This window comes from Equus quagga, chromosome 9, assembly GCF_021613505.1.
Source record: "Equus quagga isolate Etosha38 chromosome 9, UCLA_HA_Equagga_1.0, whole genome shotgun sequence".
NCBI lineage: Eukaryota > Metazoa > Chordata > Mammalia > Perissodactyla > Equidae > Equus > Equus quagga.
The window spans coordinates 59,726,063-59,750,936 of record NC_060275.1 but is presented as its reverse complement, the minus strand read 5'-3'; the positions used below and the strand labels follow the sequence as shown (position 1 = coordinate 59,750,936).

General features: G+C 37.5%; 1 protein-coding gene across 6 annotated transcripts in view; it reads left to right on the top strand.

Annotated features, from left to right (window-relative positions):
• The window catches only part of ANKRD12 (ankyrin repeat domain 12), a 136,679-nt gene extending 132,880 nt beyond the window's left edge, over nt 1-3,799 (top strand). For all 6 annotated transcript variants that reach the window (XM_046671805.1, XM_046671803.1, XM_046671807.1 and 3 more), the window contains 2 exons: nt 259-354; nt 1,006-3,799. In XM_046671805.1, coding sequence (XP_046527761.1) covers nt 259-354; nt 1,006-1,191 — 282 coding nt within the window. In that variant the 3' untranslated portion in view covers nt 1,192-3,799. The remainder of the gene's footprint in view (nt 1-258; nt 355-1,005) is intronic.
• Nucleotides 3,800-24,874: the final 21,075 nt, after the last annotated feature.

The following is a 24,874-nucleotide window of genomic DNA, read 5'->3' as shown; positions in this document are numbered from 1 at the left end:
GAGCAGTAGAATTCTATTTAGTTAATAACTAAACCCAGCGTTCTAAGAATTCTAATAACCAATCTGTCTACTCAATATGGAAATAAACACTTTATCAAATTTTCTAAGTATTTAAATTATATTTTCTCCTTTTTTGAAATATATTCCCATCATTACTTAAAAAGTGGAGTATACCATAAAAAGATAGAATGACATGTAGGTTTTAAAGTAAGCTTTTGTATATGATAATATTCAACTACTTTTAATGTTCTCTTTCAGTCTGATGACAGTAAAACTTCTGTAAGGGATCGCTTTAATGCAAGACAATTCATGTCTTGGTTACAAGATGTGGATGATAAATTTGACAAATTAAAGGTATGTATGTTTAGAAGTTCACTTTAACTGGATGCTTCCCCTTTCATAAACAGAAGTTGCAGCTATTTTAGAGAGAGGATTAGGAAAGGAAATATTGGTTAGTCATGAGTTCTCACGCCAGGCCACAATTGGAATATAAAGGAAAATAAAGACCACGAGTCTACTTTTCAGGACCGATGTAATATAAAAATGAAACTAGCACAGAAAAAGCAGTTTCTAATAGAAATCTTCATGCTTGTTGTCCAGTATACGAGTCTGGTTATGGCTCTAACACATGAAAGACTTGGGAGAACAATAAGAGAAGGAGAATATGTTTTGCAAATCACCTATAGAGAAATTATTCGAAGATTTTGAATCATTTCAGAAATCACTTCTCCTGAGATTTTCCTCCTTTTGATAGTTTGAAATGTCATTATTTGAAGGAATAGTTTCAAATTAAAGCCTGTAAGATGAGATGAGTGTGTTGCAGACCCAGAAATAGTTGGCTTATCGACTCAGACGGGGTAAAGCAGAAATGGGTGTGTAATTCAAAAACTTTTTATGCCCCTAATATATCCACTTTCATTCCTAAAGAAACTATGGATGAGATTAATTTTTGAACGAAGCAAATTTAATAGAAAAATCTATTTACTTGTCTCTTCTTTTAAATAGACCTGTCTTTTAATGAGGCAACAACATGAAGCTGCAGCTTTAAATGCCGTCCAGAGATTAGAATGGCAGCTCAAACTCCAAGAACTTGATCCTGCCACCTATAAGTCTATCAGCATTTACGAAATCCAGGAGTTCTATGTTCCCCTTGTTGATGTTAATGACGACTTTGAATTGACTCCTATATAGCCGCCATTACTTCCTGGCGGTGCGGTCTTAAACTGATGAGGCGCAAGAGTGTTACACTGTGGAATACTGCCTTTTGACAAAAATACTGATGTTATGCCTTTATAATTGTTAGTAAAGTTCAACTAAAGTTGGTTATGTAGTAAACACTGTCATTTTATAAAAAATGAAAAGAATTATTTTGGATCTTAGATCCAGACAGTTTCTAACTGAAAACTATTATTTATATTGGTGAAAGGTAGCTGTTGCATTAGAGCATGTTGGCAGACTGTGGGAGATATTTAAGAAGCTGAGAATCTGCTAACGGCGCTGGAAGTTGTTAGCACTCTAAGGAACAAGATAACCACTAGTATTCAAATCTCTTTCCAGTTTTATTAAAATATATCAGTAAACTAAAAGGTTCAGTTCCTACCAAACAGTTTCTAAAGTGGAAGAAAAACTTGGCACAGAATTTCTTCAGTTTATTATATCTGTACATTAATTGTATAGTTTTCTTTTTGAAAGTTTTAATAGTGTCTTCCTTTTTAATAACTTATTTTATACATATTGTGCAGATGTAAATCTTGTAATTAATGGTCAAAATGTATACAAAGGGATTGCTAGTCAGAACATGTACAAAGAAATAATTGTAGAACTGTTTTGTCTAATGTTTTCTTGGACCAAAGTTGTAGTTTGTATGGAGTGTAGTAGTATATTCAGATAGCAGACGTTTAAATAAAGCATGCATGTGTTTGAGTTAGCTTGTTTTCATCACCATAACTGTAAAGATTGTGACATAGTTGTATTGCATGCGTCCTATAATTTAACTCTCTCCATAATTGATGCCTAAAGTAGTGTAAGGTGTTTCATACTAGTCTCCTGGGATAGTACCTGTGACTTACTGTGGCGGACGTATTATTCAGAATTAGTCATACAAAGAAACAGCTCTTTTTTCATCTCACAGTAGAGCCTCTTCCTCCCCACCCCCCAAATAATGCCTTTGAATGAAAATTCTGAAATTGTAAATGTCTATTTTAATACTCAAGTATGAAAGAATCTGTGAATATTTGTAAATATGTTTAATAAATTTTATTGGTCATGTTAAATCATTGTAAAACTTTTTTACATTATGTTTTAAGCTTAATAACTTTTGCACTTTTAAAATAAAAACTACTCAAATCAAAAAAGAGGTATTTGGTAGTCAAAATAAGTAACAGAAAGAGGCATATTCTGCTCAATCTCTGCAATGTTTATGAAAAATTGTATTTTTTCCTTGTATCAAGAGGCAAAACATAATTTCAGAATTTTATAATTAAAACAAGATTTGGTATGCTGTTTTAGTACAATAATTAGCAACATACCTAGACAAAATCCAGTTTCTCCTATAAAATGATGTAGATTAAATATTAAGGAATATTTCAGACCTGAAACCTACTGCTAAACTTATTCAACATTTTTGAAAGGAAAATTAGGTTATATGTAAAATTGATCATAAGTATATGAGATAAAGTTTACAGAACTTTCCACAATACTTTGTTGAATTATAAAATAGCAGTGGATGGTTTTTATTCTGGTAGAAAAAAATAAAAAGAAAATATGAGGAAATAAAGTGATTTAAATTCAGCTTGCAGGTTGGAAATCCCAGCTAATGGGAGAGAATGTAAAAATTGAAGTTTTTGAGTGCAAAGGTATATATTAAGCTTAGGGATTTTTTAATTTTTACGTCACTTTATATTTTAACTCATACAATACTTAGCATGCGCAATAAAGCAGCACGTGTAAAAAATACACAGTGCAAGGACTTTATTATAAAGGTCGGATGTAGTATTCTTTAGAAGTTTAGGTGAGAGATTTGGGCCTTTTTTATTGGATAAATGGGGCCAAGAAAGGCAGGGTAGATTTTGAAGCACTGGTTTTGTTGAAGTTAAGTTTATTAAGGCTGGGAACATTAAAAGTTAATTTATAAAAGCAATACTTTTTAATATGAAAAACTTAATGCAGATTTTGTTTATACTTTTGCCTAAAAATAAAAAAACACATTATTGAGCATTGAAGTCAGAAAATATGAGAGGAGTAAGTTTATAACAGCATTTTATTCTGATGGTCCAACCAGAGAAGGGGGCAGAAAATGCCTGCTGGGACAAGCAGAACCAGCTACAGAAGGGAAGCAGCAAGCAGGCAGGGGTCTGGCCTCGTTAGTCGTCCCGGCTTCTTAGTACAGACAGTTGTCACCCTCTTCACTGGTACCTCAAGTTGCTGGAGTCTCTGCCGTGAACCTGCTTCTGCAGATTCCTTTGTGAAGGGCCTTGAAGCTCATTGGGATAGCTTAAAAGAAAAGTGAATGCCTTCTCAGCGGGAATTTATAAAGTCACTAAGGGCTTTTGATATTAAAGATATTCTGAAGCTCTGAAATGCTAGAGGAAAACTTGGAATGGGGTCTATGCCTAAAAAAGATTTAGGGTTCTGAAAGAGAAATAAAGGATGGTTAGTTTAATCAGTGATTTTTTTTAACTATTCAAATATCATGAACAAGATACTAAATTGTACCTAAGGATTTGTATTTCTTTAAATCTTGTTCTAAATCATATCTGTTTAATAAATGGCTAGTTGATATTTGTGCATGTTATTTAATAAAGAGTTATATTTTTATAGAAAAAATAAGAGTGAAATGTGTGCTGAATACTTTATTTTCCACTCCCATATGGCTCTAAGTGAAACACCAATGTTTACCTGGGCAGCTAGCAAAATTGTAGAAATACTCATTTTGGGGAAACAACCAACTTCTGAAGAATTACCTTTTCAAGTTCAGGTTTGTTAGTAATGAGGTCTCAAAAATGAGTTTTTAGTCTTAGACATGCTGTAAACTTCATCGCCACAAGAATCTGAAGCCAAGACCCCGTGAGGCTCATCTTTATGGCTTGAAGAATTACACAGTTACTCTGGAAATTGAGCGCAGTGCTACGTATGTATTTTTTTAATTATCCAAAAAGTTAGCAATATTTTTATTCTATCTCTGATATCCTGACACATAAAAACCCAAAATTTTATAGAGAGGAAATTGACTATTTAAACTATGAAAATTAATAAAGGGAAACCTCATTTAAAATGGATCAGGGGACTGGCCCAGTGGCATAATGATTAAGTTCATATGCTCCGCTTCAGCAGCCCAGGGTTCAAAGGTTCAGATCCCGGGCACGGACTCACACACTGCTCATTAAGCCACACTGTGGCAGCAACCTACGTACAAAATAGAGGAAGATTGGCACAGATGTTAGCTGAGGGCCAATCTTCTCAAGTAAAAAGAGGAAGATTGGCCCTGAGCTAACAAGCTAACCTCCATTGCCAATCTGCGACACTAAAAAAAGAACAAATGGAACCAGGAGGCCAGAAGGGGGAGCTCCCACAGTGCCACTCAAGGTCAGTTACAGGAAAGATAGGCAATTACAGACCCTAACTGGAAAGAAGTCAACAGGAAAGAATTGTCAATCATAGGAGGAAATGCACATTGCATCCCAAACAGCAATCGACTACCCCAGCAATTTAACCAGTGAGTAACCATCACCACCCTGAAGTCTTGCGTTTCTCCAATGGACCTTCATTCAATACAAGCCCTCCCAATTTCCTCCTTTTTCTCCCTGAAATAACGTTCCTCTCCTTTGTTAGCTTTTCCTGTGGGCTGCCGTAACACGCACATCCCCAACTGCAGTTCTGTGGCTCTTCCCGAATAAGTTTGTTTTGCTGGTAAAATAACTGGCTGTTTTGTTTTGAAGTTTGGCAAAAGTCATCAGATAGTCTTAACTTCTTGTATTTTAAAGAAAGCATTTTCACAATTTTTTTAAAAGTCCATTATGCTAAGTGAAAGCAGCCAGATACAAGAGGTCACGTATTGTAAGGTTCCGTTTCCGTCAAATGTGCAGACTAGGGGGATCCGTGGAGACAGAAAGCAGTTGAGTGGTGGCTTGGCCTGGGAGTGGGGGAGGGACGGGGATGGGTGTGATAGCTGAAGAACGTGGGGTTTCTTTTTGAGGTGATGAAAATGTAAAATTGTGTTGGTTGCACAGCTCTGTGACTATCCTCCAAACCGCTGGAGTGTATACTTTAGACGGGTGGACTGTATAGTATGTGGACTATTTCTCAATAAAGCTATTTAAAAAAATGCAACATAGAAGGCAAAAAGATGTTTACAAGAGATACTGATCTTTGGAAAAGCTGTGTGATGTTTAATTGGTGAAAATATCTTATAATTCATCTTCTTAGTGCTTCTTGGGCCTGTAGTCCCCTTTGTACCTAAAATGGAGATAGAAAGCCTCCACAGAAGTCGTTACCCAGAATATTTCCAGTCAGTAAAACCGGGATTCATAGAAGAAACAGAAACAATTTCACTAATCAAAATGGCTAAAAAACCTCTAGAGTTATAAGTATTAGCATAAAAAGTGACAAATCTAGAAAGTTCTTTCCAGTGGTTAAATCTTAAATGCAATACAATGTCTGCAAATAATGTAAATGTTTTATGCATGTGCAGTAACTCCGTAAGAGAAAATAGCATATAAAATTATGTACCTAAAGATAAACACAGTCTGCTGGCATGGAGATTCAGTTTTATTAGGTGGATTAGTTAGAGAATTTAAGGTTATATATGAAACACCACCTGTGTGCCCATCGCTCAGTTTAAGAGAACATCATCAGTACCTTCTCCTTAGTCTTTTTTTTTTTCAGTTGTGTAATTTGTGTCCAATAGAAATACCCAGATCTTAAGTAGACAGTTTGGTAAGTCCTAACAAATGTATGCACTCATGTTACCATCGCCCAAATCGAGATACTATAAAACATTTCCGCCACCCCAGAAAGTCCCCTCCTGTCCCTTCTCATCAGTACTCCCTACCCCAGAGGCAGCCACTCTGCTCATTCCCATCGCCAGATATTATTTGTACCTATTCTTGAACTTCATGGGAATATAATCAAACAGTATATACTTTTTTTTTTTTAAGATTTTTTTTTTTTTCTTTTTCTCCCCAAAGCCCCCCGGTACATAGTTGTGTATTCTTCGTTGTGGGTTCTTCTAGTTGTGGCATGTGGGACGCTGCCTCAGCGTGGTCTGATGAGCAGTGCCATGTCCGCGCCCAGGATTCCAACCAACGAAACACTGGGCCGCCCGCAGCGGAGCGCGCGAACCTAACCGCTCGGCCACGGGGCCAGCCCCAAACAGTATATACTTTTTTCTGTCTGCCTTCTTTCAACGTAAGGGTCTGAAATTCATCCATGTTGCATATGTCAGTAATATGTTCCTTTTTTATTAAAAGAGTAGTAGTATATTCTACAAACTTGTTTATTCATTCTCTTGTGTGTACACATTTGGTCTGTTTCCAGTTTGGGGCTATTGAGAATAAAACTGCTATGGACACGCAAGTCTCTTTGTGGACATACTCTTTCAATTCTCTTGGGTACATACCTAGGAGTACAATTACTACATAGGACATAAAATATAGGTGTTTAACTTCATTAGAAACTGACAATTCTCCAAAGTGGTGGTGCCATTTTATACCCCTATCAGCAGCCTATGAGAGGCCCAGTTGCTCTGAATCTTCATCGATATTTGGTATTGTCAGTCTTCAATTTTAGCAATTTGTGTGGATATGTGGGGTGTTCTATTGTGCTTTTAATTTGCCTTTCTCTGATGATGAGAAATTAGTCTCATTAGATGAGACTAATGAGGCTGAACATACCTTTTCATATGCTCATTGGCCATTTGAACATCTTATTTTGTGACATGTCCTCAAGTGTTTTGCTCATTGTTTATTGAGTTGTCTTTTTATTATTGATTTGTAGGAATTCTTTATTCCAAATACAAGTCCTTTGTCAGATGTATTTGTCATGAATGTTTGTACCTAGTCTGCCCTGCCTTTCCATTTTGCTTAATGACTGGTCTGCTCACTTTTTAATAACACTTTTACACTGTCATGACTTTTTCAGAGTACTGTATTTAATGGATACCATAACACCCCCACCCCCGCGCAAATTTTCCCTTTAATTACTAGCAACCAAACATTTGGGTGTACAAACATAGCTTTAGGTTCCTAGAAACACCACCTCTATTAACTTTAAAGCCACTAGTATTTGAATATAAGAAGTTTTTAAAATCCTTTTCTGAATTAACCTATTATTTTCTTGACACCCTTTCCATATTGTCTAGGTTGTGGAACTACTCTTTATGTAGTTCCTAACACTGTTTGTTTATTTGCTTGCTTGCTTGTTTTTTTAAGCAGGGTGTGGGAGTTCTTAAAAAATCCCAGTATCATAAGTGGACTTTTCAGAGGCAGGTGAATTGTCCGAACTGTGTCCTGTGGGCGTAGTCTCCGGCTCCTAGGCTGACTCACAGTTAGCTTTCCATGGACTCTTCCAGCACACACTTGATACATGTCCTGTGCCAGGGACTGTGTCACTTGATTTACACAGCATGCACCTGGGTCATCAGTTCCCAAATTTTTTGGTCACAGGACCCCTCTGGACTCCTAAAAGTACTTTGTGAGATGTCAGTTGATATTTACCATAGTAAAAACTAAAACAATTTTTTAAAAATTTATTAACCCATTTTGTTTATTTTTGCGAAAACTGTATTTCCAGAAATAGAAAAGTGCATTATTTTAAATTTTTGTAAATCTCCTTTAATATCTGGCCAAATAGAAGAAAGCTAGAATTTCATATCTGCTTCTGCACTCAATGTGTTGTATCTGTTGTTTATTTTGTTTGTGTTTGGTTTGGTTGAAGAAAATCTGGCCGCACAGAAATATGTAGTAGGAACAGGAGGGATATTTTAATAGATTTTCAGGTAATTGTGGGCATTCATTCTTCTGTCTACTTTCCCTTACAGAAAAATGAACATCTGGTACTGAATAGCCTCTTTTAGACCAAAGAGCAAATGTCATCTCAGATAGTCTCTTCACCTAGTCTGATGAAGAGGATAATATAGTTTCAGCCCAGCCGTAGTATAAGTTAGAACTAAAAAATTCCTAAGCAGATGGAGTATGGATTGTGACAAAAGTAACCTTCGGAACTCTAGGCTGAACTGAAAACATTTGAATAGGCTTATGAGTCTAATTTCATTCAGAATCTCACAGCCATTAGGTTTTTCTGCATGAGAAACTAAGTATTCTGGATTATTCGCAGGACTATTCTAGCCAACAAGAAAGATCCACAGTGGCAGACGTTCCCAGATTCTCCACCAGGAGAGTTCTTCAACATGATGAAGAGGGGCCAAAGGTCACATATAGAACTCTGAACTCTGGTAGAGAGAGTGCCTGGAAATCAATTTAATGCTCTAAAATTACAAAATATATGATGCTAAGGATGTAATTCTTCTAATTCTTGGGGTTATTTTAGTATTTTCTTAATGGATTTGTACACTGTGCAACCTTTCACTATACAGCGTATTCCTGGTAGGTTATGGTAAACTCAACGCTCCTAATCTTGAGGCTCCCACTCATGAGTAAAAATGACTACTGAGGCAAACTGCCCTCTCTGTGCATCCATTATGAATGAAATTACATGATGGCACTAATATTTTCCCCTAATTAACAATTTCAGAAAAACAGGCTGCAACTTTTTAGTGGCAGCTTGTTACTGCCGTTAATTCAAGAGTACATTTATATTATAGCCCATAGCCTTTTCCCTATTAGCCACCTCTATGCAAGAGTAATTGCTTTATACCATAATTCTCTTATAACAGAGGCACATTTGGCTTAGGAGATTCATTCTTTTTATGTGCTAAAAATAATGCTCTCGAACTTTCACTTCCACCCATGATGAAGTAGAACAACCTTATGAGGGGGCTGGGAAAGTTTGTGTTTTCCCATCAGCCAAGGAAGAAAGATCTCCCAATACCCAGGGCATCAAGTAGAGTACTCAGGAGGGTAACACCTTGGTAGTGGGGCCAAATAAGCCATGAATCCACCCTAGTCAATCCTAAAGTAAGCTTCAAAAGGATCAAACTGATTCCAGCTAACTTAATTTTGTAACTGAACCTAATCCATCACTAGTTAAAGGAATACAACAAAATCCAGTAACCAACAATGAGAAAATCACACTGCCTAGCATCCAATTAAAAAATGATCGGGCAGGAAATTATGACCCTTAGCCAGAAAAAAATAGAAGCAGAACCAGCAACGAAAGCAATGATGTAACTAGTAAAGTATGTTAATAGAACTATTATAAATCATCTGTGATGTACAGAAAGAGGAAAACAGTAAGGAAATAACGGAAGATAAAGTTCTAAAACCCGAAATCAAAATTCTGGAGAAATGAAAAATACACTGGATGAGATTAACTGATTAGACATTGCAGAAGTAAAGCAAATTTTAAACCAGTAAGTTTTAGGGGACCAGTGCCATAGCTGAGTGGTTAAGTTCGTGTACTCTGCTCTGGCAGCCCAGGGTTTTGCTGGTTTAGATCCTGGGCATGGACCTAGCACCACTCATCAAGCCATGCTGAGGCGGTGTCCCCCATAGCACAACCAGAAGGACCCGCAACTAAAATATACAACTAGGTACTGAGGGGCTTTGGGGAGAAGAAGGAAAAATGTTAAAACTTTAAAAATTTTTTTTAAACAGTAAGTTTTAAAACATAGCAATAAGAAATTATCCAAAATGAAAAATAGAAGGAAAAAAGATTGAAAGAAATGAACAGAGCATCAGGAAGCAGTGTGATAATATCAAGTGGCCTAATACATGTAATTAGACACCCAAAGGAGAGGAGAAGGACAGGTAACAAAAAGAATTTTAAGAACTAATGGCTGGAGAAAACACTGTCAACCTAGAATTTGTATTTGCCAAAAATATCTTTCAAAAATAAAAGCTAATAAATGATTTTTACAAAAGCTGAAAGATGGAAATTTGGATTTATACAAAGGAATGAGAAGCATCCAAAATGATAAAAATGTATTGTGGGGATTATAGCATATATAGAAGTAAAATCTATAACAGTGGTACAAGACTGGTAGAGGGGGATGAAAGTATACTGTGTAAGGCCTTATAAAATGCATGAAGTGGTGTGATATTAGTTGAAGGTAGACTGTGATAAGCTTTGAGTTGTATACTGTAAACACTAAAGCAGCCGCTAAAGAACAAGAAGAGTTATAGCTAATAAGACAATAATGAAGATTAAATGGAGCCATACAGAATATTTCATCAAAAAGGAGCAGGAAAGAGGAAAAAAGAATGAAGAACAGAACGAACAAATAGAAAAGAAATAGCAAGATCGTGGATTTAAACTCAGCTCTACAGATGATCACGTTAAATGTAAATTTATATTTAAAAGCAGTGATTATCAAAATAGATTTAAAAACAAGCCCCAACTATATGTTATCTATAAGAAATTCATTTTAAATATAATGACAAAGACAAGTTAAAAGGATGAAAACAACAATGAGATGTCACTATATACCTATTAGAGTGGTGAAAATCCAAAACACTGACAACATCAAATGCTGTCAAGTTTGTGGAGCAACAGGAACTCTCATTCATTACTTGTGGGAATGCAAAATGGTACAGCACCTTTGGAAGACGGTTGGCAGTTTCTTACAAAACTAAACATACTCTTCCTATATGATCCAACAATCATGCTCTTTGGTATTTAGCCAAATGAGTTGAAAACTTATGTCTACACAAAAAATTTGCACACAGATGTTTACAGAGGCTTTATTCATGATTGCCAAAATTTGGAAGCAATCGAGAGTCCTTTAGTAGATAAATGAATAAATAAACTGTAGTATATCCAGACAATGGGATATTAATCAGCACAAAAAAAGAAATGAGCTATCAAGCCATGAGAAGACACAGCAGACCCTTAAATGCATGTTACTAAGTGAAAGAAGCCAGCCTGGCAAAGCTCCACAGTGTGATTCCACCTATATGACATTCTGGAGAAGGCACAACTATAAAGACAGTAAGATCAGTGGTTGCCGGGGGTCCTAAGGGAAGGGAGGGATGATTAGTTGGAGCGCTGGGGATTGCTAGGACAATGAAACTACTCTGTATGATACCATGATGTTGGATACATGTTGTTACACATTTGTCAAGACCCATACGATGTCCACCACCAAGTGAACCCTAATGTCCACTGTGGGCTTGGAGTCACCTATCACCTGTCGATGTGTCAATGTCGGAACGTCACTTGGAACAAATGTACCACTCTCGTGCAGGATGTTGACGGGGGAGGTCCATGGAGCGGGCTGGTGATGTATATGAGAACTCTACTTTCCGCGCAATTTTGCTATAAATCTAAAATTGCTCTAAAAAAAGTAAATTCTAAATTTTTTAAGGTGAAAAGATGGAAAACATATAACATGCTAATATTAATTAAATAAAAGCTGGAGTAGCTTTATTCTGTCAGGAAACTAGATTTCAGAGCAAGAGTATTACCATACATAAAGAGGATAACTTTATAATGATAAAGGGGTCAATTCATGAATAGGATATAAAAATAATAACTATTTATTCACCTAATATCAAAGCTTCAAAGTATATGAAGTACAAATTGGAGAACTGAAAGGAGAAATGGACAGTTCACAATTATAGTTGGATCTTTCAACACCCCTACTTCAAAATTTTGTATGGAGAGCAAGTAGAAAGAAAATAAGTAAGGATACAGAAGATGTGAACCACACCAATCAGCATTCCCTGATGACAGTGATAGAACACACCCAATAATACACATAGAACATCCACCAAAATTGACGATATTCTGGGTCATAGAGTAAGTCTCAATATTTAAAAGGATGGAATCATACAATGTATATTCTATAACCACAACAAAATTAAATTAGAAATTAATAACAGAAAGATAGCCTCAAAATCCCTAACAGAAATTAAACAGCACACTTCTAAATGATCCCTGTGTCAAAAAAGAAGGCATGAAGAGAAATTAGAATGTATTGTGAACCGAATGAAAATGAAAACATGACACGTCAAAACTTGTGGGCAAGTAAGATATTTCCTCAAGGAAAAAAATCTATCATTAAACAGTTTATTATAAAAGAAATATGTATTCAAACCAATTATCTAAGTTTCCACTCTAAGAAACCAGAAAAACAAGAGCAAATTAAACACCAAGTAAGCAGAAGAAAAGAAATAATGGTAAGAGCCAACATCAGTAAAAGTAGAAAACTGGAAAACAATAGAGAAAAACCAATGAAACCAGAGCCTGATTCTTTCCAAAAGACAAAATTGATAAGCCTATAACCAGTGATCGGGGGGGGAAAGAGAAAAGATACAAATTATCAATATTATAAATGAATGAGTGGACGTGACTACAGGTCCTACAGACATTGAAAGGCTATTAACAGAATATTATGAAGAATTTTATGCCAATAAATTCTACAGTTTGAATGAAATGGACAAATTCTTTGAAAAACAATCTGTAAAACCTCCGTTAAGAAGAAATCGATAATGAGAATAATCCTTTATCTATTAAAGAAATTGAATTTGAGTTTAAAATCATTCTCAAAAATCTCCAGGCCCTGATAGCTTCACTGGTGAATTCTGCCAAACATTTAAGGAAGAAATAATACCAATTCTACACAAATTCTTCCAGAAAATAGAAGAAAAGAAAATTCTTCCAAGCTTATGTTATGAGGCTAGCAATCTTATGCAAAAAAAAAAATTACAAGAAAACTACAGACTAACATTCTTCATGAACATATTCACAAAAATCCTTAACAAAAATTTAACAAACCAGGGGCTGGCCCCGTGGCCGAGTGGTTAAGTTCCTGCACTCTGCTTCGGCGGCCCAGGGTTTCACTGGTTCGGATCCTGGGCGCTGACATGGCACTGCTCATAAGGCCATGCTGCATCCCCTGTGCCACAATTAGAAGGACCCACAACTAAAATATACAACTACATACTGGGGGGGGGGGGGGGGGGGGGGTGGGGAGAAAAAGCAAGAAAAAAAAAAGATTGGCAACAGTTGTTAGCTCAGGTGCCAATCTTTTAAAAAGAAATAAAATTTAGCAAACTAAATCTAGCAACATGTAAGAACAATAATACATCAGGACCAAGTGGGGTTTTAGCCCAGGAATGAAAGCTTCATTCAACATTTGAAAATCAATCAATGTAATTCATCATATTAAGAGACTAAAAAAGCAAAATAATATAAATATCTCAGTAGATGCAAGCACTTGACAGAATTCAACAATCATTCATAATAAAATCTCGCAGCAAACTAGAAATACAAGAGAATTTCCTCAACCTGATAAGAAGCGTCTATGAAGAACCTACAGCTAACATTGTGTTAGTAGTGAATCACCAAAAGCTTTCTCCCTAAGATCAGAAACAAGGCAAGGATGCCTGCTCTCACAAGCTCTATTCAACATTGAGCTGGAGTCCTAATCAGGTTGATAGGCAATAAGAAGAAATAAAGGGCATACAGACGGAAAAGAAGGAAAAAATTCCTATTTATTCAAAGTCAGCATAATCCATGTCTAGAAAACCCTAAGAAATCTGCCCCAAAAGCTCCCAGAACCAATAACTGACTTGAGCAGGGTCACAGGATACCAGATCAATGTGCAAAAGCAACTGTATTTCTGTAATCGTAAGAAACTACTGGAAACTGAAAATGAAAATAGAATCAAGAATATGAAATAGCTAGGGATAAATTCAACAAAATTTGTGCAAGTCTTGTATGTACTGTAAAAACTACAAAATATTGCTGAGAGAGAACAAGGAAGAACTAAATAAATGGAGAGAGAGACTATATTCATGGACTCAAGGCCTCAACATTGTGAAGATGTCAACTCCCCCCAAGTTGTCTATAGATGTAACAAAATTCCAATCAATAACCCAGCAGGCAGTTCTGTAGAAATTGATAAACTGATTCTAAAATTTAGATAGAAATACAAATAATCTAGTAGAGCCTAAAAAATTTTTAAAGAAAAATAGTTATAGCACCTACACTACCTAATCCCAAGACTTACTAAAAAGCTCTACTAATCCAGAGGATGTGGTAGTGGCGTAAATATAGACATTTCTATCAGAGGAACTGAACAGAAAATGCAGAAATAGACCCACATACATAGGGGCAGTTGATTTTCGACCAAGATGCCCAGGCAATTGAATGGGGGAAGGATAGTGCTTGCAAGAATCGGTGCTGAAATAAGTGGGCATCCATAAGCAAAACAGGAAACTGCACACTTCCTTCACACCATACACAAAACATCACTTAAAATGGATCAAGACGTAAGTGTGTGGGTTGAAAGTATGAAACTTCTAGAAGAAAACAGGAGAAAATCTTAGTGACATTAAGTTAGGCAAAGATTCCTTAATTAGGATAGAAAAAGCACAAACTATAAAAGAAAAAAATTGATTAGTTGACTTCATTAAAATTAAAAACTTTTATTCTTCAAACGACACTGTTAAAATGAAAAGGTAAGCCACATACTGGGAGAAAATATTGCTTAAAAACATCTATCTGATAAAATATTTGATTCCAGAATACATAAAATATATTTTTTCAGCTCAATAATAAGACAAAACAATGGGCCAAAATTTGAACAGATACTTCACTAAAAAAGATATATGAATAGCCAAAAAAAGCACATAAAAAGATGCTCAACATCGTTAGTCATTAGGGAAATGCAAATTAAAACCACAATGCTATACCTCTATACACCCACTAGAATGGCTAACATTAAGAAGACTTAAGGGGCTGGCCTGGTGGCTCAGCAGTTAAATTCACACGTTCTGCTTCTCAGCGGCCCAGGGTTCGCCAGTTTGGATCCCCGGTGCGGACATGGCACCGCTTGGCAAAAGCCGTGCTGTCATAGGCATCCCACATATAAAGTAGAGGAAGATGGGCATGGATGTTAGCTCAGGGCCAGTCTTCCTCAGCAAAAAGAGGAGGATTGGCAATAGTTAGCTCAGGGTTAATCTTCCTCCAAAAAAAAAAAAGAAGACTTAAGATACCAAGTTTTGACAAGAGTGTGCAACAAATGGAACTCTCTTCCATTGCTAGTGAAAATGCAAAGTGGTACTGCTACTTTGGAAATCCATTTGGCAGTTTCTTATAATGAAAAAAATACACTTACCATACAACCCAGCAATTCCACTCCTAGATATTTAGCTAAAAGAAAGGAAAACTTCTATCAACGTAAGAATTTGCATGTCATTGTTTATAGCAATTTTATTCATAATAGCTCAGATCTAGAATGAACTCAAATGTCCATCAACTGATGAATGAATAAATAAACTGTGGTATATCCATGCAGTGGACTATCACTCAGTAATAAAAATGAATGAACTACCAATATGTGGAACAGCATGGATGAATCTCAAAATCAGTACAGTTAGTGAAAGAAGCCAGACGCTTAAGACCACAGAACGTGTAATTTCATTTATATAATCTTCTAGAAAAGGCAACACTGTAGTGATAGAAAGCAGATGACTCACTGTCAGGGACCAGGGATTAGCAAGGGAAACTCTACAATGATGCAAATATTATGATTGTAGTTGTGGTCAAACCACTGTATATATTTGTCAAAACTCATCAAATTCTATACTCATCAAATTGAATTTATCATGTTTAAATTATGCCTCAATGAAGCTCACAAAAAAATAGCAATGCTTTTTATTTATTTATTTATTTTACATTGGATTATAACAATCTATAGCTTTCAGATGTACATCGTACTATATTTCGAATTCTGTGTAGATTACATCATGTTCACCACCCAAAAACTAATTATAGTCCATCCCCTCACATGTGAGCCTAATTATCCCTTTTGACCCCCCCTTCCCCTATGGTAACCACCAATCCAATGTCCATTGCTATGTGTGTGTTTGTCGTTTTTATCTTCTACTTATGAGTGAGATCATACAGTATTTGACTTTCTCCTTCTGACTTATTTCACTCAGCATAATATCCTCAAGGACCATCCATGTTGTCACAAATGGCCGGATTTCATCATTTCTTATGGCTGAATAGCATTCCATTGTGTATAAATACCACATCTTCTTTATCCATTCGTCCCTTGATGGGCACCTAGGTTGCTTCCAAGTCTTGGCTATTGTGTATAATGCTGCAATGAACATAGGGGTGCAGGTATCTTTATGCCTTTGCATTTTCAAGTTCTTTGGATAAATACCCAGCAGTGGGATGGCTGGATCATATGGCAGATCTACTCTTAATTTTCTGAGGATACTCCATACTGCTTTCCATAGTGGCTGCACCAGTTTGCACTCCCACCAGCAGTGTACGAGGGTTCCCTTCTCTCCACATCCTCTCCAGCACTTGTTGTTTCCTGTCTTGTTAATTATAGCCACTCTGACCGGAGTGAGGTGATACCTCATTGTAGTTTTGATTTGCATTTCCCTCATAGCTAATGATGTTGAGCATCTTTTTATATTCCTGCTGGCCATCCATATATCTTCTTTGGAGAAATCTCTGTTCAGATCTTTTGCCCATTTTTTAATTGGGTTGTTGGTTTCCTTGTTGTTGAGATGTAGGAGTTAATATCCAAAATGTTTTTGGATATTAACTCCTTATCTGATATATGGTTTGCAAATATCTTCTCCCAATTGTTAGATTGTCTTTTCATTTTGTTGATGGTTTCCTTTGCTGTGCAGAAGCTTTTTGGTTTGATGTAGTCCCATTTGTTCATTTTTTCTATTGTTTCCCTTGCCCGGTCAGACATGGTACTTGATAATATGCTGTTAAGACCAATATCAAAGAGCATACTGCCTATGTTTTCTTCCAAGTTTCATGGTTTCGGGTCTTATATTCAAGTCTTCAATCCATTTTGAGTTGATTTTTGTGCATGGTGTAAGGTACTGGTCTACTTTCATTCTTTTGCATGTGGCTGTCCAGTTTTCCCAATACCATTTATTGAAGAGGCTCTTCTTTCTCCATCATATGCTCTTGGCTCCCTTGTCAAATATTAGCTGTCCATAAATGTGTGAGTTTATTTCTGGGCTCTCGATTCTTTTCCATTAATCTGTGTGTCTGTTTTTATGCCAGTACCATCCTGTTTTGGTTACTATGACTCTGTAGTATATTTTGAAATCAGGGAGTGTGATACCTCCAGCTTTGTTCTTTTTTCTCAAGATTCCTTTGGCTATTTGGGGTCTTTTGTTGTTCCATATAAATTTTAGGATTCTTTGTTCTATTTCTGTGAAAAATGTCGTTGGAACTTTGACAGGGATTGCATTGAACCTGTAGATTGCTTAAGGAAGTATGGACATTTTAACGATGTTAATTCTTCCAATCCAAGAGCACAGAATATCTTTCCATTTCTTTGTGTCTTCTTTGATTTCTTTTAACAATGTTTTGTAATTTTCAGTGTACAGATCTTTCACCTCTTTGGTTAAGTTTATTCCTAGGTATTTTATGCTTTTTGTTTCAATTGTAAATGGAATTGTATTCTTAATTTCTCTTTCTGCTACTTCATTGTTAGTGTATAGAAACGCAACCAACTTTTGTATGTTGATTTTGTATCCCACGACTTGACTGTATTCATTTACTGTTTCTAAAAGTCTTTTAGTGGATTCTTTAGGGGTTTCTATATATAAAATCATATTGTCTGCAAAGAGAGACAGTTTCACATCTTCTTTTCCAATATGGATCCCTTTTATTTCTTTTTCTTGCCTGATTGCTCTGGCTAGGACTTCTAATACTATGTTAAATAAAAGTGGTGACGGTGGGCATCCTTGTCTGGTTCCTGTTCTTAAAGGGATAGCTTTCAGTTTTTCTGCATTGAGAATGATATTAGCTCTGGGTTTGTCATATATGGCCTTTATTATGTTGAGGTATTTTCCTTCTATACCCATTTTATTTAGAGTCTTTATCATAAATGGATGCTGTATCTTGTCAAATGCTTTCTCTGCATCTATTGATCATGTGATTTTTATTCTTCATCTTGTTAATGTGGTATATCACGTTGAGAGATTTACGGATTTCGAACCATCCCTGCATCCCAGGAATGAAACCCACTTTATCATGATGTATGATCTTTTTAATGTATTGTTGTATTCGATTTGCTAGTATTTTGCTGAGGATTTTTGCATTGATGTTCATCAGTGATATTAGCCTGTAATTTTCTATTTTTGTGTTGTCCTTGTCTGGTTTTGGTATCAGGATAATGTTGGCTTCATAGAATGAGTTAGGAAGGCTCCCTTCCTCTTCAATTTTTTGGACAAGTTTGAGAAGGATAGATATTAAGTCTTCTTTGAATGTTGTAGAATTCACCAGGGAAGCCATCTGGTCCTGGACTTTTATTTTTTGGGGAGGTTTTTGATTGCTGTTTCCATCTCCTTACTGGTGATTGCTCTATTCAAATTCTCTACTTCTTCTTGGTCCAGTTTTGGAAGGTTGTATGTTTCTGAGAATTTATGCATTTCTTCTACATTATCCAATTTGTTGGCATATAGCTTTTCATGGTATTCTCTTATTATCTTTTGTATTTCTGAGGTCTCTCCTCTTTCATTTCTGATTTTATTTATTTGAGGCTTCTCTCTTTTTTTCTTGGTGAGTCTAGCTAAGGGTTTGTCAGTTTTGTTTATCTTTTCAAAGAACCAGATCTTGGTTTCATTAATTTTTTCTATTGTTTTTTTAGTCTCTATTTTGTTTATTTCTGCTCTGATTTTTATTATTTCCTTCCATCTGCTGATTTGGGGCTTTGTTTGTTCTTCTTTTTTCAGTACCTTTAGATGCACTGTTAGATTGTTTATTTGGAATTTTTCTTCTTTGTTGAGGTAGACCTGAATTTCTATTAACTTCCCTCTTAGAACCACTTTTACTGTATCCCATAGATTTTGGCATGTTGTATTTTCATTTTCATTTGTCTCCAGGAATTTTTTGATTTCTTCATTGACCCAATCGTTGTTCAGTAGCATTTTGTTTAATCTCCACATTTTTCTGGCTTTTCTGGTTTTCTTCCTGCAGTTGATTTCTAGTTTCATACCTTTGTGATCAGAAACGATACATGGTATTATTTCGATCTTCTTAAATTTATTGAGACTTGTTTTGTGGCCTAATATGTGATCAATCCTGGAGAATGTTCCATGTCCATTTGAAAAGAATGTGTATTCTGTGGTTTTTGGATGGAATTTCTATATATCTACTAAGTCCATCTGGTCTAATGTGTCATTTAAGGCTAATGTTTCCTTATTGATCTTCCGTTTGGATGATCTATCCATTGGTGTAAGTGAAGTGCTAAAGTCCCCTACTATTACTGTATTACTGTTTATTTCTCCTTTTATGTCTGTTAATAATTGCTTTATATATTTAGGTGCTCCTATGTTGGGTGCATAGATATTTACAAGTGTTATGTTTTCTTGTTGGATTGTTCCCTTTATCATTATGTAGTGCCCTTCTTTGTCTCTTGTTACAGTTTTTGTTTTAAAGTCTATTTTGTCTGATGTAAGTATTGCTACCCCTGCTTTCTTTTCTTTGCCATTTGCATGGAATATCTTTTCCCATCCTTTAACTTTCAGTTTGTGAGTGTCTGTAGGTCTGAAGTGTGTCTCTTGTATGCAGCATATACCTGGGTCTTGTTTTTTTATCCAGTTGGCCACCCTATGCCTTTTGATTGAAGAATTTAATCCATTGACATTTAAAGTAGCTATTGATAAATAGTATTTATTGTCATTTTGTTACTTTTTTTCCTGGGTGTTTAGTAGTCCTTCTCTGTTCCTTTCTTTTTCTCTTGCTCTCTTCCCTTGTGGTTTGATGGCTTTCTTTAGTAAGATGTTTGATTTCTTTTGTCTTACTTTTTTTCTTACTTATTATAGGTTTCTGATTTGTGGTTACCATGAGGATCCTATTTAATATTCTATGTATATAACAGTCTATGTCAGGTTGACCGACTCTTTAGCTTGACCTCTTTCTAAAAGCTCTACTTTTTCACTCCCCTCCTCCCACATTTTATGTTTTTGAAATCATAGTCTCTTGTTTAGTGTGTGTATATCCATTACCCTCTTATCATTGAAATAGGTGATTTTAGTACATTTGTCTTTTAACCTTCATATTATCTTCACAGGTAGAGGTTCTGCTACCTTTACTATATTTTTACCTTTACAAGTGATTTTACTGCCTTTTTTTTGATAATTTTTTTTAATCTCTATTTGTGGTCATCACTTTCCCACTTAAATAAGTCCCTTCAGCATTTCTTGTAGAATTGGTTTTTTGGTGATAAACTCCTTTAATTTTTGCTTGTCTGGGGAGCTTTTTATCTCTCCTTCCATTCTGAATGACAGCTTTGATGGATAGAGTATTCTTGGCTGTAGGTTTTTTCCTTTTAGCACTTTAAATACATCATGCCATTCTCTTCCCGCCTGTAGGGTCTCAGCTGAGAAGTCTGCTGACAGCCTTATGGGCTTTCCTTTGTATGTCACTTGTGGCCTTTCTCTTGCTGCTTTTAGGATTCTCTCTTTATCTTTAATTTTGGACATTTTAATTATAATATGTCTTGGTGTGGGCCTCTTTGGGCTTATCTTGTTTGGAGCTCTCTGTGCTTCTTCTGTTTGGATGTCTGTTTCCTTCCTCAGGTTAGGAAAATTTTTATCTATTATTTCTTCAAATAAATTTTCTGCCCCCTTTTCTCTCTCTTCTCTTTCTGGGACACCTATAATCCGAATGTTGGCATGCTTGATATTGTCGCAGAGTTCCCTTAGGCTGTTCTCATTCTTTTTGTCTAATTCTTTTTCCTTTTTTCTGTTCAGCTTGGGTGATTTCCTCTAGTCTTTCATCCAGCTCGCTGATCCATTCTTCTGCATCCTCTACTCTGCTATTGAGTCCCTCTAGTGAATTTTTCATTTCCAGTATTTTATTCTTCATTTCTGATTGCTTCTTTTTTTTTATATCTTCCAGTTCTTTGTTGATGAGCTTACTGTGTTCATCCATTCTTCTCCCAATATCTGAGCATCCTTATGATACTTTGTTTGAACTCTTTGTCTAGTAGGTCACTTATTTCTGTTTCATTTAGTCCTTTTCCTGGGGTTTTGTCCTGTTCCCTTGCTTGGAAAGTATTCCTTTGTCTCCTCATTATGCCTCTTTCTCTGTGCTTATTTCTATGTATTAGGTGAGTCAGCTATGTCTCCTTATCTTGGAGAAGTGGCCTTATGTATGAGATGCCTTATGAGGCCCAGCAGTGTGCTTCCCTCTCATCACCAGTCCAAATTATCCAGGAATGACCCCTTTGTGGGCTACTTGTGTCCTTCTGCTTTGGCAGGGTTGCTCTTAATGCAGATACCCAGGGAGTCTAGTCTTTCCTTCCCTTGCCAGCTGTTTGTAAATCCAGTTTGGGGAGCCTCAGCACTGTTGGCTACCAAGTCTATCAGCACAGTCCTATTGCAGTTTTCCTCTTAATTGGGTTGGTACCCAGTGTAGCTGGTTGCTAGATTCAGGGGCTTACAGTTGCAATAGGCCTCAGGCCTACAAGGCTGTTGTCAGTTCTCTTAGGAGTGCAGCTGAGTGGGGCTGGCCCTAGGCATAGGAGCACTCAACTGTTTCAGGCTTTGGAAGGTGGGGCTGATCCATTTTATGGCTATTTGTGAAGCACAAGTCTTCTGCCACTGATAAGCCTCACCCCCCACAGGACCACATACACTGTCAACATAGTCCTGGTCCGTGCACACTTCCCAACCCCCAGGAGCATACCCTGACACCGCACTGCAGAGGTCCCCACCTCTGCCCCAATGCCCCCCACAGTTCACCTGGTTCTCACACAGGCCCTGCCCCACAGAGCCAGACACACTCACCTGCCTGTAGAGGATCAAGGCACCCAGTCAATGCAGGCCAAAAAGTAGCCTGAGGACTTGCTGTTGGGTGGGGCTTTTCCCTAGGGTGGGCTGGCTTCCCTGGCTGAACTGGATTAAATCTGTGCTCTAGTAGGTGTGGCAGGCCTCTGGGCTAACAGGCCAAGGGAAGAACCTCAATGGCACCCACCAGGGTCTGTGTCAGCACGCCTGGACCAGGTCAGAACAATGGCCCCCACCAATGCCTCAGTCTCCAGAGAGGTCCCTCCTCTCACCAAGATGGCCCCAGAGCCCACCAGGTGAGTCTTGTCTCACCAAAGGACTGTAAGCCATCTCTCTGGTGATTTTCAGTTGCTACAATGAGTGAGTTTGTGCGTGGGCCCTTTAAGACCAGGGTCTTTTTGGCTTTCAACTGATAGCTTTTCTGGGGCTATCCTCACTGCAGTTAATAGCCAGTGAAGCCAGACAGTAAGACCCCCGTCTCAGTTGAGCTGAGTCTGAAGGATGCTTATAGCAGTACCATCCCTGCTCCGGACCTCACTCCTCCAGGGAGGGCTGCATACCTTAGGGTGTCTCCTGCCTGGCCAGCTGAGAAGCTCCACTGCTCCCAAAAGTGGCTTTTTTTTCTCTCCAGCAGGAATTTCTGCCTCTTCCACCTTAGTCAGGACTGTCCCTTGTTGTAGGGGTTCTTTTTATCCAGTTTTCAATTTTCCATCATCAGTTTTCAGTTATCCAGGGTAATTTTTCCAAAAATAGTTGTAACCTGGTTGTGTTTGTGGGAGGAGATGACTTCAGAGTCTACTTACGCCACCATCTTGACAAGATCTCTCAATGCTTTTTATTTATTTATTTATTTATTTTTCTGCTCTATCTCCCCAAATCCCCCTGGTACATAGTTGTATTTCTTAGTTGCAGGTCCTTCTAGTTGTGGCATGTGGGACGCCACCTCAACATGGCCTGATGAGCAATGCCATGTCCACACTCAGGATGCGAACCAACAAAACCCTGGGCCACCGAAGCGGAGTGCATAGACTTAACCACTCAGCCATGGGGCCAGCCCTGAATAGTTTCAATTTCTTTTGTGAAGAAGCTCCTGAGTTTATTGAACTCTCTATCTGCATTTTCTTGTAACTTGTTGAGTTTTTTTATGATAGCTATTTTGAATTCTCCGTCATTTAGATCATGTATTTCTGTGAAATCAATTTCAGGATTGATTTCCAGGTACTTGTCATTTTCCTTCTGGTCTGGAGATTTAGTAAATTTTTTCATACTGCTTGATGGCATGGATTTGTGCTTCTGCATAGTGGTAGTATTGATCACTGCTTCCACCTGCTACCAATGGGTGGGGGTCAAGCATTGTGTATTCTAAGCCCACCAATGCATGGCTCAGCTCCTAGCTGCTGCTTTTCTGGTCCTACTGACCTGGGGATCCTGGTGGGGAGGAGGGGTACTTTCTTTCTCTTGTTTGATCCTGAGGAGTTCTTGTTCTGCCCTCACTACCTGCTCTCCTGGGATGTTAGCTTGATGAAGACAGCTCTGCAACAGCTGGTCACCTCTGTGTGGGGCTTTCTCTCAGGTTATGAGAGACCTCAGAGAGCGATGGTGTTCCCATGTAGGGCTGTGCCCTCTCCCCTTTCTTCTTCAAGCCACATGCAGTCCCTGAGTTGCTGCCCTTTGGGAAGAAGAGAAGATTTCTCTTACTTTATTCCAATTCCTCAGGGGGGCGAGTGGGGGGCTCCAGCACTTCCGCCTTCAGATTTATGGCTACATGGGTATCTCTGATGTCTTTTGTGTTGTGTGAATGTCCTCTGTTGGTATATGAATGTCTTTTTTGTTGTATCTTAGAGGGGAGAGTTTAAGAGGAGAGCTCATTCTGCCATCATAGTGATGTCACTCCTCTCTTTTGTTTTTAATTGAGATATAATTAACTCTCTCCCTTCTTGGTCCACCTCCTCTTTCTATCTTTTATGCCTCACCTGTGCTAGACACACAGTTAGCACTCAATGAATGTGTGTTGAACGAATGAATAAATATTGGAGGCCTGGCTCCCACTGCTGTGTTTGCCACAACATCCCCCAACATCCCTGATTTCCACTTCCTCAGCTGCACAGTGAGGAGTTTGGACCACATGGTCTCTGAGGGCCCTGTCAGTTCTCCTGTGTTTGGAAACTCTATATGAATTCATTGTGCTGTTGTTTGGATTATCACGTGCATGCCCACAATGCTCCTCACACACCTATGCACTCCTTATGACCTGTCTCACCCACTCTGCAGGCAGTTCTGGAGTTTATGCTTTCATAGGAATCACTTCAAAGCCACTCCTTTTCATCTCTATTATGTTTGGAACCATTGTCAGTATGTGTATGCTAATATTTGGATTGGAGCCAAACAATTATGCCTACTTTTCCTGATGATAAAATGTCCAATATCACATTGCTGTAGTCAGGAGCATAACTACAAGTGTGCAGTTACCAAGCATATCTTCAGAAAAGTTCATCAGCTGTTACTGCAGATCACAAGAGCCCTCTCCACACATGGATAATTAGGGCCAAATGATGCCCACGACAAGGCAAAAGGAGATGAGTGGGAGCAGCTTTATGTCTCTGTAGCTTTGCCTCTGGCTTATATTCATTCCCTTGCCTTTTTCAATTTTTTTCCCTCTGTAGATCTGGGCTTTTAAAGCATAATTAATCTATAATGTGCTAAAGAACTGACTTTTAGAAAGTGGATAACTCAAGTGTAGAGAACAGGATCATCTGAGCCACATTATTTTGGCCCCTCATAGAAAGACTATACCTGTTGTAATGGTTAATTTTATGTCAGCTTAACTGAGTTAAGGGATGCCCAGAGAGCTGGTAAAACATTATTTCTGGGTGTCAGTGAGGGTATTTCTGGAAGAGATTAACATTTGATTCAGTTGATTGAGTAAAGAAGATCCACCCTCACCAATGTAGATGGGCATCATCCAATCC